We start from the raw sequence: 13565 nt of genomic DNA, 5'->3' as shown, positions 1-13565 counted from the left end.
CATCACCTCATTTTCACTGGTAAGACATAGGACCAAAATATTTTGAATATTACCAGGGGTGTCAGTGAAGCTATATCTCAGGTAATCTTTGCCTCTGATGTTTTCAATTGTCTACAAAGTTTATTTGACTGGTAAGTATTCACATGGTCTATAAAAGCTTCTTTATATCACGGAAGAAAGGAAATAGGAAAGTTAGTGAGGAAAGAGAAGATATTGTTTGGCCTCCAAAATTATTGCAGGGGATTTTTCTAATTTGCAAGACTTTGCAGAATGGCAAATTAACTACATCAAGAGGAATGAGCGTACACCATGGGCAGCATTGGTACAGTATCCTAATTGTGTTGGTATGACTGTTATCTCCGATCATAATGACCAGCTGATAGCTCTGTACAAAGACAGTTTAGAAGCCTTAAAGTTGCCTAAAGCTGAAGGAATGCCAAGGCCTATAACAACCAGAAGCAGCTTAGGTAAAGCGGAATGTGAACCATGGGCAGTTTGTACCAGCACAACCACTGTTATCAGCCTTAGTGAAAATGGTGAGGCCAGCATAGCGAAGGGAGATTTCTCCCCATAAAAAGCAATGCTAGTCACGTGTGTATCCTGAGCCATTGCCACTGCTGCTAGATGCATTTCAGAGCGCAGTTCTCTAGTATAGCTAGTAGCAGTTTTTCATCTGAGAAGCAGAGGAAAGGATTGTAAAAGAAATTGATGACTTGTCATGCTTTACAGTCTGTTTGCATTGGTTATTTCTGTCTGTTGGATACTGAAGATAGCAAGATGGCAATATACTTATTACTAAAGTATGAACAGCAGAATTGTTTTCTTTTCCTCTGAATCTAAAGTGTTTGTTGTCCATGTTCCTTTGCACTAGATTCTGCAGTGAATGTTCTCATGCTGTCTGTCAGGCTAGACTGAAATTTAACCTTGACAGTTCTTGCAACATATGTCATATAAACATGGACTTCTAATAGGCAAGACTGTAAGAGAAGCTTAAATATAGTAATAATCTTGGCCCTCACTTATGTAACAGACAAGGCTAGTTTTTAGATCACATAGCTGTGGTGCAAGGGGAAAGGAATTTTCAATGTGTGACATAGAAGCAAACAAAATAGATGTCTCCAAACATACTTGAAATAAATATCTTGCTTTCTTTTGGAGCCTGACTCATGATTTTCAAATAGTTAGGAAGACCTCAGCTTCATTAAAACCCAAGTCAAAATTGTCCTTTTCCATCTGATGAGAGAGATGGATGTAACTTTATTGACTTTATTGTTCTGGCTCTTCTCATCTACAGTGAAATAAGCAAAAAGTGGATAGGTCCTCAACCTTGAAAATGGGCGGTTTGGTTCCCCAGTTACACTTGCTGAGCTCATTTAATATCTCTAATTCTGACATGGGTGAGCTTTGAAAGCATTTTTAACATGGTTGAAGATTTCAGACTGAAGGGCAGATCTCTTAGGCAACAGTACAAGCTGGGTTACAAAAACAGAAGCTGACACTAGGTCTGAGTGTAATGCAGCCTAATTAAAATTAAGAATGGTTGAAAACATGCTTGGATGTATTCTGCAGGCAATGAAAGGCTATTTTCTGAAAAATGCTATCTTGATGATTTGCCCCATCTATATTCTTGTCTTTTCATTTATTAGTTACCTAAACCTTATAAAGTAGCACTTTCTCCATTCTCATGAGGCAGGTATGTATACAAATGGCAGATACTGATGAAATGTTTACTGAAAAGATTAGCTTGTCAATGAGGCAAAGGATGTATATTGATCCCCCTTCTATGTTTGTCAACCTGTAACCTGTTTAAGAAATGGCCTGCAGCAATGAAATCCAATAAAGCACTCTCTGCAGCTCCAGTTTTCTTGTAATATAGGGAGGGGATTCAATCACAATAAAGGAAATGAACCACTTATCATATAAATGAGGAAAAGGCAATTAAGAGGTTGCAGGTTCCTTGTGAGGAGAGCTCTGACTGCAATACAGGAGTGGGAGAGGGGTATTCGGTTCACCAGAGCCTTTCCACAATCTTTCTGCAGGGAGCAGTTGATATATGACAAAATACATTGCACAGCATTGAGTTACAGAGCTAATATGATGAAGTCTAGTATGAGCCTTACATAAGCAGACCACTGCATGATAACTTCAGAGTAGAAATGTTCTTGGAGAGGTCGCAACAATAGCTTTCTAAGAAATTAATACCACTTGTCTGTCCCTAGTGCCACCTGAAAAACAAGTTTTTACTTTTATGAGGCTGTAGAATTTTGATTTGATTTGACATCAGAAGAAGATGGAGTCTTTGTTGTTGTTGATTCCTTCCCCCCCCCCCCCCCACTTACATGAATTGCAGGTCCAAGTGTCTGTCTCAAGTGTTTAAGACAAGTGCACTAACACTTACTGTAAATGCAGTCTTGCTGCTTTTCTTGAAAGAGTTTCTATTGAAGGGTTTCTGTTTACATTAGTAAGTAAGAGGACAGTTGGACTAATAGATGGGCAGACAGACATTCTCATTTTCAGAGTGAATAACTACTTGCAACATCTGCTTTGTAGGTTCAAATCCCTGCCCTGAAACAGTGAAGACAGCAGTTCAAATTGAAGTGTTTGCATCTGGAGACCAGCATCTGGTCATCTGTCCATTTGGTTTTTTAGTATAGGTTTCCCTCCCTCAAAAACCAGTTCTGGCCCTTTTAGGAGCATACAAAATCCAGTATTTTTTCCATTAAAAGTCTTGGTCTTGTTACTTAAGTGTTTTCAAACTAAAAAAGCGTGTCACTGCAAGGATCTGATCAGCTCTGTTCTCACCATATTGCTTAAGCTATAGACAAGAGTTTTCTCTTTAATTTTGCATCACCTAACTGACATTTCCAATGCTTTTTTTTTCACTAAACACTATGTTGCCTAATGGATGCCTTTATTGCTTCAAATGCACATTGAAACACTTCATTAGATAAGCGACCTTCAGAGCAGAGATCAGTGGAAGATTATGCATGACAGTCAATAAAAGGTGAAAATTCAGTGAATTAATTGACTTGGGACAGGTGAAGAGATGTACAGCCTTCAATCTCCACTTCCAGTGTTAGCTAGACCACCAGTGAAACTGACAGTGTGTGCTATATGATGCCTGTCTCATTTACTGGAAATGAGTCTGTAGATTCATCCCAACAGTTAACCCAAGCTCCCCATTTAGCACTTTGATTTTGGCACTCAGCTAAGCACCAAGGGAATTCAATTAAAATGGAGGCTCAACTCTCCTGTGAATGGAAGGTGCAGACAGCCCAAAGATGACTTAAAAGTATTTTTGAAAACTTAACTTGCCTTGACAGATGACCAGCCTGTGCCTGGCTGCTGAATGGAAGAAATTCTGGTCTGGATAATGTTGCAGTGGTCTATCAACAGTGGAAGGTGATACCTAGTGATAGATATTCTTACTTAGATATATTTTTTTTTAAGTATTAGAAGCTGTTGTAGGTTGTACTGTGCCTCCAGCCATTAACTACATCCACTGTTCCAAGGGATGGGTACTGTCACATTTACCATGTTCAAATTCCAGTCTCAGCAATCTCTTTTCAGTGGAATTAAGAGTCTTGGAATGTTGTCACTGCTTTTAACTCTATTAAAGGCATACTAATAATTTAATTGTTAAAAATAGTAAAATAAATAACTGGAGCTATTACTTATTACCTTGAAACCTTAGCTTTGTAATTCAGGCTGTGGTCATAAAACAGGTCAAGCAAGGGATCTGGAGGTAGGCATATAAGCGTCAGGACCAGGATATCTCACTTTCATACTGAGGTTAACTCCACAGCAAGCAGCACATGAGTCCTTGTTCTGCCAGACCAGATAGGTTCGAGACTGAGAACAGAGGACCGCTGCAGTGTGTAGCTGATACCCAAGAAGCTGGAAGAGTGGTAAGAATTATGGAATCTTCTACAGGAAGGTGGAGCCATCATCACATGTCCAGCACCTTGGCGGGATCTAACAGAATGTACTTGGTGTGTTGAGCTGTGCTCTCCAAAGTACAATCCAGTCCAAAATGGCACAAATACTTTGTATGCCAAAGGGCCTTCCGAAAACAGGACAACAGTAGTGGAGTTTGAATCATAAGTAAATTTCAAAGTCTGAATTAAAGGAAGGCACTACAGAGTCAATGGCATGGTAAAGCAAGAGATTTTCATCCTTGTGTAATAAGGACTCTCTTGGATTTCAGAGAGATCTTTTACATATTATTTTCCTCTCGGCAGAAAAAAGAGGAAAATAATTCTATTAAAAGATACTAAAAACCCAAGAATTTCCAAAAGACAAGAGTTAGGTGTGAGTAATTTCATTTAGGAATCTATTGCATCCATAGTTACTACTACAGCTCATCAGAAAAAGATTTATGAAGTAAATCTTTCAATATAATAAAATTCATGTGAAATAAAATTCTGAAATAAAGTTGTGGTTTGGTGGTTCATCTTACAGAAACCTTAAGTTCAGTGATTACGCACAAAAATTAATAGTAACATTGAAATACTCAGGCAGAATCAGCCCCTTGAAGGATTTTACTGGGTTATGACTGTGAGATACGTTGCTGATACCAGTGCGATCTGATCCAGTGTTACCAGTTGGAGGTGTTTGCCACTAAGTTGTAGAATAGAAGAGAATCCTATGACTGGTTTCTCCTCTTCTCCTAATACCACATCCCCAAAAGACTTACTGTCTGCTTTGTTAAAAATAAAGAACTAACTACAGAAGGGCGTGTATCAAGCGCAGACATATTATATTGTGTCAGAACTGAGGAGGCAGCCTCAGGCTTGTGTCCCCTGTGCCTTTCTCCAGTATTAATCTTCTCAGTACATGAAACATTTTTCACCAATACATAACCTCTCTTATTACTTCCTGCCATTAAGTGCAGCAAATATTCAGACACTCTTCTGGAACATTTCCAAATGAAATCTCAAAGTCATTACGTTAACCTTTTCCATTATAGAGCAGAAGGAAATTAGCTATTGGCACACAGAGAAATATATAGAAAGCGCTATGATATTTCACATAACTGTATTTTTATACTATTCAACAATGCAAAGAGTTAAACAAAAATGTTAAAAATCCTGCTTGCTTCATTAAAAACTCTCAATTTCTCTATTTTCAGCAAAATAAGTCATCAGTGTTAGATTCTATAATTGACACCATTGCTTAGGGAACAAACCTATGAATCTTATTAGAGACAAATTCATTACTTTAAGTCCACCCTTAGGATGCAGAGCTCATAAAAGAAGCCTCTGGAGGGTTCAGCTTAGGGGATGAGATGATTTCAGGCTGCAAATCTACAGATTTGCTGTAATTAACCTGAACTAATTATTTCAGGCGATGGGTCAGACATCCTGGATAAAAGCCCCTGACTGGTTTTGTGGTCTACTGGGTTTTCAGTAAGAGAGTTTCTTGTTAAACAAAGAAAAAGTACTGAAAGCACAGTCCTATGTATTGCTAGAGTAAAACAAATCTTTCCACCATAAGAGTATAGTGGAGTCTATTTTAAATGCACAGTCAATAGTGCAGTTGAAATACATTAATATTTAATATTTTTGCTAGCCAGCTCATTACAAGTGAAGAACATCAGTAGCAGCATCCCAAAACACCTCTTGGGAGGGCTAAACTTGTCTCCATATGAAGTGAGTGAATCTGCTTTTGCAAATGTCGCAAGAACGGATCCATTTAATCACTTATACATGCACTGCAGATACACTGTTGTAGCCAAAGCAGGATATGCCTGCAATGATGGATCAGCATTCATCCTGTTGCTATTATTCTGTTCCTCATAAGGTGTAGGACAAATGCTCCTGTTGATACATAGGTTCACTTTTATGAGCTTCTATTGCTCCCATAGGCAAGAAGAAATAGGCTACCTGTACTAGGTATGCTGATAACCTTTTGATACAAATTACATAAATTTAATCGTTATGCATTCAAAAAGCAGTGACCTTTCTTACCACTGGTGGAAGAACTATCTAGCTTTATGGTTTTATACACAGATTTTTCTAAGTATTTAAACTTCACAGTTCTGTTGAAATCATTGAAAAAAATTCAAAACATCTCCATCCTTTGAGGTTTTCAAGATGAAGCTGGACAAAGCTACAGCTGACCCAATCTAATGTTGGCAACAATCTCACTTTGTGTGGGACATGATCTGTAGAGGTCCCTTCTGTCCAGCATTTCTATGACTATGTGACACAATCCATTGTTGTTCAGGAGATAAAGATTACCTCCTGGTTATCTTGTGGTTATAAAGAGAACTGTGTGTTAAGATGTGCCTCCCCTCTCTACTGGAGCTGCTTATGTCTGTTCTTTGTTTAAGAGGTTTTTCCTTCAGTCCACAGGTTCACTGTCCTTGCTTTTCCCTCATAGACATGAATCTGACCTTCCCTTTCCTCTCTTCTCTTTATTCTATTGGTGTTTGTTTGCAGGTGGTCACATATTTTTACTGTTTATTACTGTATGCCTCCCTGGTATGGGGCTCTTGTGTTCTTGATTTCCTCTGTGTGTCTTGAAGCTGTGGGGTTTAGTTTCTGGAGGAGACCTCTGAATGAGGAAAAACAGTGTCTGGATGGTGCTGCGCAACCCTTAGGATGCATCTTGGCAGGATTTGTGAACCCACCCTGGAATGTATCAGCAGAGGAGCAGAGGGTCAAGAAGTGAGAACAGTCAGTGAATCTTGTCTGGGAGTGACTTAAAAGGTGTATTTTGTGCTTCTGTGACTCTAGGAAAAAAAAGGAAAAGGAAAAGGAAAAGGAAAAGGAAAAGGAAAAGGAAAAAGAGAAAAGATACCTGTATCCATGCTAGCTAGAAAGTCCCAGGTGCAGTTCTCTGCTATGTGACCTTGGACAGCTTGTTTAACTTCCTGTGGACTTGGTTCCCTCCAGATAAAATTTTCTACCTCACAGGGGTAATGTGAGTGTAAAGTAGGCTCAGATACTAATCTAATGGGGTTCAAATAATTAGAAAGATATTCAAATAGAGAGAAATTGTATATTAGACCCTGTTTTTATCTTCTATGTATTGCAGAGATGATCTTTTTATTGTTTTTCATTCTTTGTGCCATTATCTTTTTTTTCATCATTAACCCCTTTCTTATTTGTATGAAGATATTCCCTAGCAAGCAAAGGAGTCAATCATGGTGTAAAAATAGCTGGAAATCTAAACAGTTGAACAGAATGAAGGTGTGGAAGGAATCAATGCTGGACATAACACTACTTTTAAGTACATGCACTACATGAAATCCTCTGTGGATCTGAATTTTCTAGGTGAGCAGAAGCTTGTAATCAAAATACAGAAGTTGTTTGTGCGAAACTCTACATTTCTTAAAAGGCATATCTTAAAATGTGCAAATGACAGGCATTTAAATCCTATTAACTTTCTGTGGGAGACAGGCCTTGGCTGCCACTTACCTACATCAAATTCTCTTTGTACTTTGTGGGGAGATTATAAAAATATCCTTCCTCAAATGATTATGAAAATATATACTTTTATTTTGGCTAGCCTTCTTTTTGAATCTCTTAATGCTTTTGTTTTCCTCCTGGGGACTGTAGCTCTTCAGCAGCGTACTCCTTTGAGTTGAAGGAGGTTACAAAATCTTGTGCACTGTTGCTGGCTTCTGACCTCTTTCAAAATGATACCACTTTTTGCAAGTGAGATTTGTCCAACCCTCTTCTACCTGTTGCTGTGTTTTTCTCTTATGACAGCATAGGAAATTAGCAGCACCTTCTTCAATCTTTACTAGTTTGCCTGATGTTGATTATGTCCTTCATTATAAATCCGTGCTGGGCTTGTAACCTTTGCTCTGTTGGGTCTTCTGGTTCTTTCATGCATACAGATTTCCATTTGTACTTCAGTCATATTCTTAATATTTCTGTTAAAAAATATAAGAGGAGGCAATTGTCTACAACTCTCACTTTACTATCCTGATTAGCTGTGACTAATACTTCAGGTGTGGTTTGATTAGATATGAGGGGAGCATCCTGCCACCTACGCTGCAGGCATACAGTAACTTACTGCAGTCATTTTAAAGCAGAATTGAATTATCCTATCATCCAAGATGGATTGAGAATATGGGGCAGAACAGGCCAACTCCTTTCGTATAGGTACATTTATTTAGCAAAGTGAGGAGGAAAAGTTTTGTATGGTAGGCATGAGAGCTGCCATCCCTTTGTCTTCTGTCCAACAGCCAGTATAATACCTATTGTCTCTGATCACCCTTGCTTACAACAGCTCTTGTAAAGGGATTGTGCAATATAGCCAATCCTGGAGTAGAGTACATATGAGAGTAGATATTTTTTCTCATCCTAGTATCTGGGAGAAAAACTGAATAAATCCTTTCCCATACATGTGAATCTGTATGATACCCTTTAAGAATTGGTCCCTTCCTAATCAGCTTAGAGCAAGTGTTGACTGCTTGCTCTGTGCCCTGTTTATCATAGACATTACAATGAACACTGGTTACTTGTGAATAGAAAGCCCTAATTATACCAAGAAAAAGCTGCAGTTGTCATGCATCACCACTGTATGCCACTACAGACTAATTACTCTAGTGTATCCAAGAGATGAGGCATTGCTACAGCAGACTCCCAAGAAACATTTAGTTAATATTAAATTGTAATCCTATTACCTTTACATGTTTCCAGTGCTATTAATCTCATGAACAGTTTGTAAGTCAGTAGTTTTAAAAAAGATTATCTGAAAATCTTAATACCATTAACCACTTTGTGTGAATACACATTTTAAGCACAGTAAGCAAACATGGGCTTAATTAGTAAAATATTTATATTCTTCAATATCTTACTTCTTAAAATATTCCATATACAATTTAAAATTCATCAGAAAATCACCGTCCATGCAACAGATTATTTCCATAATCTATTTATGCTAAAGATAAAATAAATATGAATAATCAAAAATGAATTATCTCAGCTGTTGTCTTTCATAAGTCCTCTATTGGACTGGTATAAAATTTCTGTTAGATTTATATCCTTGTTTCAGTATGAATAAATAAAATGAACTACGGTAAAATTACTAGTTTTGTATCTTGAAATAGTTTTCTAGAATTCCTTTACATTTTGCTCAGATTTTTGCTGGAAATTCACTAGTGATGTTTCAAATAATCTTTGCAACACAAACTACTGGGTCCAAGCAAAGAACTAACTTTATGTTGACAGAACATGAAGAACTCCTTGAGCATTTATTTATCAAGTTAAGCAAACCTTTTTGTGCTCTTTGAATCATAAGCTGAATCATGTCTCCATAAATCTGCAAGTATATTTTCCTTTTGGATCACTTATGGACTTCCAGTCATTCCCATTGGCTGATTCTACATCTGGTTATTAAGTGATTTAAGTAACTGCTATTTTTTTCTCTTTATACTTCTGTTCTGCTACTTTGTTCAGTTTTTATTTTGTCTACCATTTAAACAGTACTGTTTGCTCCAGACAAATCCCTGTAAAATGAGTGAGAAAGGGAGGATAGCCAATGGAAGACTTCCTAGTGGATAATTGTAGATATTACTACTTTGACCTAGATTTTTTGCAAGTCTCTTACAGAAACTGTAGGAAATGGTTCCTGCATATCTCAAGGGCAAATGCCTGAAATTATAATCTTACAAATAGGGTAAACTAAATTTTAGCACAATTATTTACGTACAGCCTGCATGACCTTCTACTTCAGGGAAATGACAGACCCTCTTGGATCCCATCCCTTCCACTCTCCAGCCCTTGAGGGAGGGTGGGACATGGACCTAGTAGAGCGTATTTCCTGAGTGCTTTGATGTCTTCCGATCTTTGAGAAGTGGCGATAATGTCTTAAATGGGAGCAACCAAGAGCCACCTCTCCTTTTCCTCTGCAAAGGAGTTGTGTGAAACTAAACTGCCTGTTTATAAAAAATAGATTCATATGAAAAGCTGTATTAAAAACCTGAAATGACTGGAGAAATTAAAAAAACTAAGAAAATAAAGGCTTTTCCCTCTAAAATGTGTTCTCTTAAGGTTGAGGGCTGTACTTTGTCACCAAAGTAACATCTATAGATTGTTTCAATGATGGATTTTTTTTCAGCTCATTTTAAAAGAGCTGTTGGTAGATCTTGATTATATTGCTTCTGAAGCAATTGAAGATCATGTATATCATGAGGATGATACAACTTGATCTATTTTTTCTGAGGACCCTTGCTTATCCTCTGAATTTCTTTAGGCAGTGTCACCCAAGACTGTTACCAGCAAACTGGGTCAAATATTTTGGCCTAAATATAATTTCATTTGTTGACTGATTTATATATGTCTAATAATGAGTAAGTATGTGTATGTTTGACACTGTGGAGTACTTTTTGTACTTTTTTTTGTACTGTGTAGTACTTTTGTAGCAGTTCTTACTTCTGACTTTAATGTGATAGCTGGTTTGAATTCTGTAAAACAAAGAGTTCTTCCTGTCCCATAAATGAATAATTGCTTCCCCTAAACTTTACCCCTTTGAAATAGTTTCTAGGAAAAAATAAAATGAAATTGTTAGTCTAATAATGGCTGCAGTAGAAGGAAACTTATAATGAGCATTATCGTATATCTAAAACACTGTATCTGGCAAATTAGACATTTTAGTTTTCTTTAAAAACCTAAGTCTAGTAAGACTAAAACAGTACAGTGCTGGGTGTGAAGGGGAAATAACTATCAGTTGTGAAATATCTTTGGAGTGTTTAGTTACCATTCACAGCCACGGAATACATTATATTTTATTTTAACTTCCTTCCTTAGAGAAGTATAAATCTTGAAAGCGTGCCAATATTTGGCAAAGTAAATAGTCTCTGAAGACAAAAAACATTTAAGACCATCTATCAAGTGTAAGAAGTTGATAGCAATTAAAATCAGAGCTGTTTATGTATAAACATAAATTGCAGAGATAGCTTAAAACTGGCCAGTAAAAATCTTGCCTCGGTGGAAATTCCAGTTGCAAAAGACTGCAAAAAGCAACAACTGAATTTTAAGAACAGTTTTTGTAGGATACACTTCTTTCCTTAGGGACAATATTTTCTATGTAAATTTATGGCACTAGGGAAATCCATTTGTTTATTTAATTTCACATTCAAGCATTCTTTAACAAATCCCCAGGTAAAAATTAGAAATCTTAGGTAAAATATTATTTATATTAGATGACCTGAATTAAACTGGATAATACTTCAATGCTCTTTTCTTCACTCAAAGAGTTACATAGAGGAACTGGGAACAATTTTACATTAATTAATGTAATCATTATGGTGAACATTTTCATAAGGGGATGTATTTACAGCTTTTGAATTACTGTGTATTGAAATATCGTTTTAACTGTGTCTTTTAAATATGTGAACTCTTATGGAAATTAACAACTGTGGGCAGCTTACAAAATATTACTGTATTTCAGTATGGTTACAATACTCAGAACTTCTGCAGACAGAAAGCCCAGAGAAAGAGAAATGGGGTGTCCTGTCCAGGAGAGGAAATGGGCTAATCTGCTAGTACCAGCTACTGGCTGCCTAGCTGCCAGCTTGAAAGGAAGTTGTTGGACTTGCTCCAGGTAGACTGCAAGAGAGACTGAATGCTGTTAAAAAGGGCATAATGTACAATGTTTATTTGAAATTAATGATGCTTGCATGCCTTCAAACTGCATTCTAATATTTAAATTGTGGGAAATGTAAATTATTAAGACAAAATGTCCGAGGTGTCACCCCCAATCTTCCAAGTTATAGTATTAGAAAGTGAGAGGGAGAGAATGCCTCTGTCAGCTGAATAAAGGGAAAGATGCCCCCTTCCACCCCAAGAGATTCTCTTTTCCCTCCTGTTCAGTTGTGTCAAAGATATCTTAGAGAGGAAAATTTTAAAATGGGATCCAAGTGAGGAGCTGATATTTGCCTGAGAGATTTTGGGGTTCCAGGCATTCACGTTTGTAAACAGATTAATTCTAACATTAGAGAAGAAAGAAATATCTACACTGGAAGTTTTTTCTCATCTCCCTTGCTTGCAGAGGACGATCAGGCCTGCACCTATTTCTGTATCTCCTTCAGAGTGGTGGAAAAGAAAAGAGTTTTGCTAAATGCTGCCAGCTGCCTAGAGGAAAAGCAAGAGTGTGCTGGACTTCCTCCCAAAGTCACAGAGTTACTGCTCCATTCACACACAGTATCTTGTCTGCCTGGGAACATGGATTATTTTGACATTCTTTTAAGAGCTGAAGCCGTAACACAAGAAAGATGGTGGAAAATCAGTTCACCGTATGGCTTCAATATTTATGGGCTAACAAGTAGGCTGAAATTGAAGAGTTTTCCATGAAGTTTTTGTTCACTGGATCCACCCATTTTTTTGCCAAAATTGCATGGTGAATTTTCAAGTGTACCTTGTTACTGCAGGTAGTTGCTATACCTTGAGTCTCTAATACCCTTTCTTTGCAGAGTTCTCAGAGGAGAAAAGAGTCATCATTCTTTGCCTTGACAAGGGTCAAGGGCTACAAACAGGTCCCTTAGTAACAAAGGAGGTAAAGGGAAACTGTAGGAAATAACAAAATAATCTGATGTTTTTAAACTTAGGCTTTATCTCATGCTTGCTCCACTAAGAATTTGTGAGAATTTCACAAAATAAGACATGAACAAATCAATAAGAAAACAGCATCTGAACTATAATGCAGGCATTTATTGTCTCCTTGTGCATTAAATTACCCAATTAACATTTTCTGTTGCCTTAGCCTGTTCTAATAAGGCTTGACTGTTGCTTATCAGCCCCTAATCTTCTAAATGATGAGCAAGAACTGCAGCTGGATTTACAAGAGCCTTTGGGGCACAATACCAAGCTCCCCCAGCTCCAAAGATCTATCCTTGAAATTATGCTTATTAGGGGTTCTTATTCATTACCATTTACTTCACCCGGATATCTGCTAATAAGATCAGCTCAGCTTTGTTTATTAAAAAAGGTATGTTAGACAGCCAATCTATGTGAATAATGCATTTCTCAAAAAATAAGCTTTCTCTTGCATAAAAATGTCATTTCAGATACATTCAGATACATTCAGATTCTTTTGAGTTAACTGAATCTGGTTTGTGGGCTTATTTTTCCTGAAAGGGCAACCTGTAATTTAGAATGTATTTGAGTAAGAAAAATGTTTCCAGAGTATCTGAAAGTGATTTTTATGGGTTGCATACGTAAATTAGCTAATTAGAATAACAATGTTGGGAAAAAGTTGCTGGTAATTACTAACAGGGATAAGTGATTCTTAATAGACAATGGTAGTATCTTCAGAATGATAACTATTTGCCAGTTTATATGATTTAAAAAAATATATATCTATTCTAGTAAGAGATCTTGCTCATGAACTGCAAGGCCAGAGGGGGTAAGGAAGAGATTCATTTAGATAAAATGCTGTCAAATTGCCTGTATACTGTTTTGCAGACATCTATCGACCCTATCCCATGGGAGAAACTTATTTCCATGCAGAGAGCTATGTACCTTCTGCAGTGTATTGATTCAATGCTCTTGCTCTGCTAATCACACACCGCTGCCTCTTTCCCCCGCCCCCTCTCTCTCTTCTTTTGT

The 13565-nt window shown here is 37.3% G+C and overlaps 1 protein-coding gene across 1 annotated transcript in view; it reads left to right on the top strand.

Moving 5' to 3' along the window:
- Positions 1–12325, top strand: part of GLIPR2 (GLI pathogenesis related 2) — a 46355-nt gene extending 34030 nt beyond the window's left edge. The window contains exon 5 of the mRNA XM_062569746.1: positions 12010–12325. Within this exon, the coding sequence (XP_062425730.1) occupies positions 12010–12311 (302 nt within the window). The 3' untranslated portion in view covers positions 12312–12325. The remainder of the gene's footprint in view (positions 1–12009) is intronic.
- Positions 12326–13565: the final 1240 nt, after the last annotated feature.

Source organism: Rhea pennata, chromosome 2, assembly GCF_028389875.1.
Source record: "Rhea pennata isolate bPtePen1 chromosome 2, bPtePen1.pri, whole genome shotgun sequence".
NCBI lineage: Eukaryota > Metazoa > Chordata > Aves > Rheiformes > Rheidae > Rhea > Rhea pennata.
The sequence above is the reverse complement of the archived record's forward strand: the minus strand, read 5'-3'. Positions and strand labels throughout refer to the sequence as shown.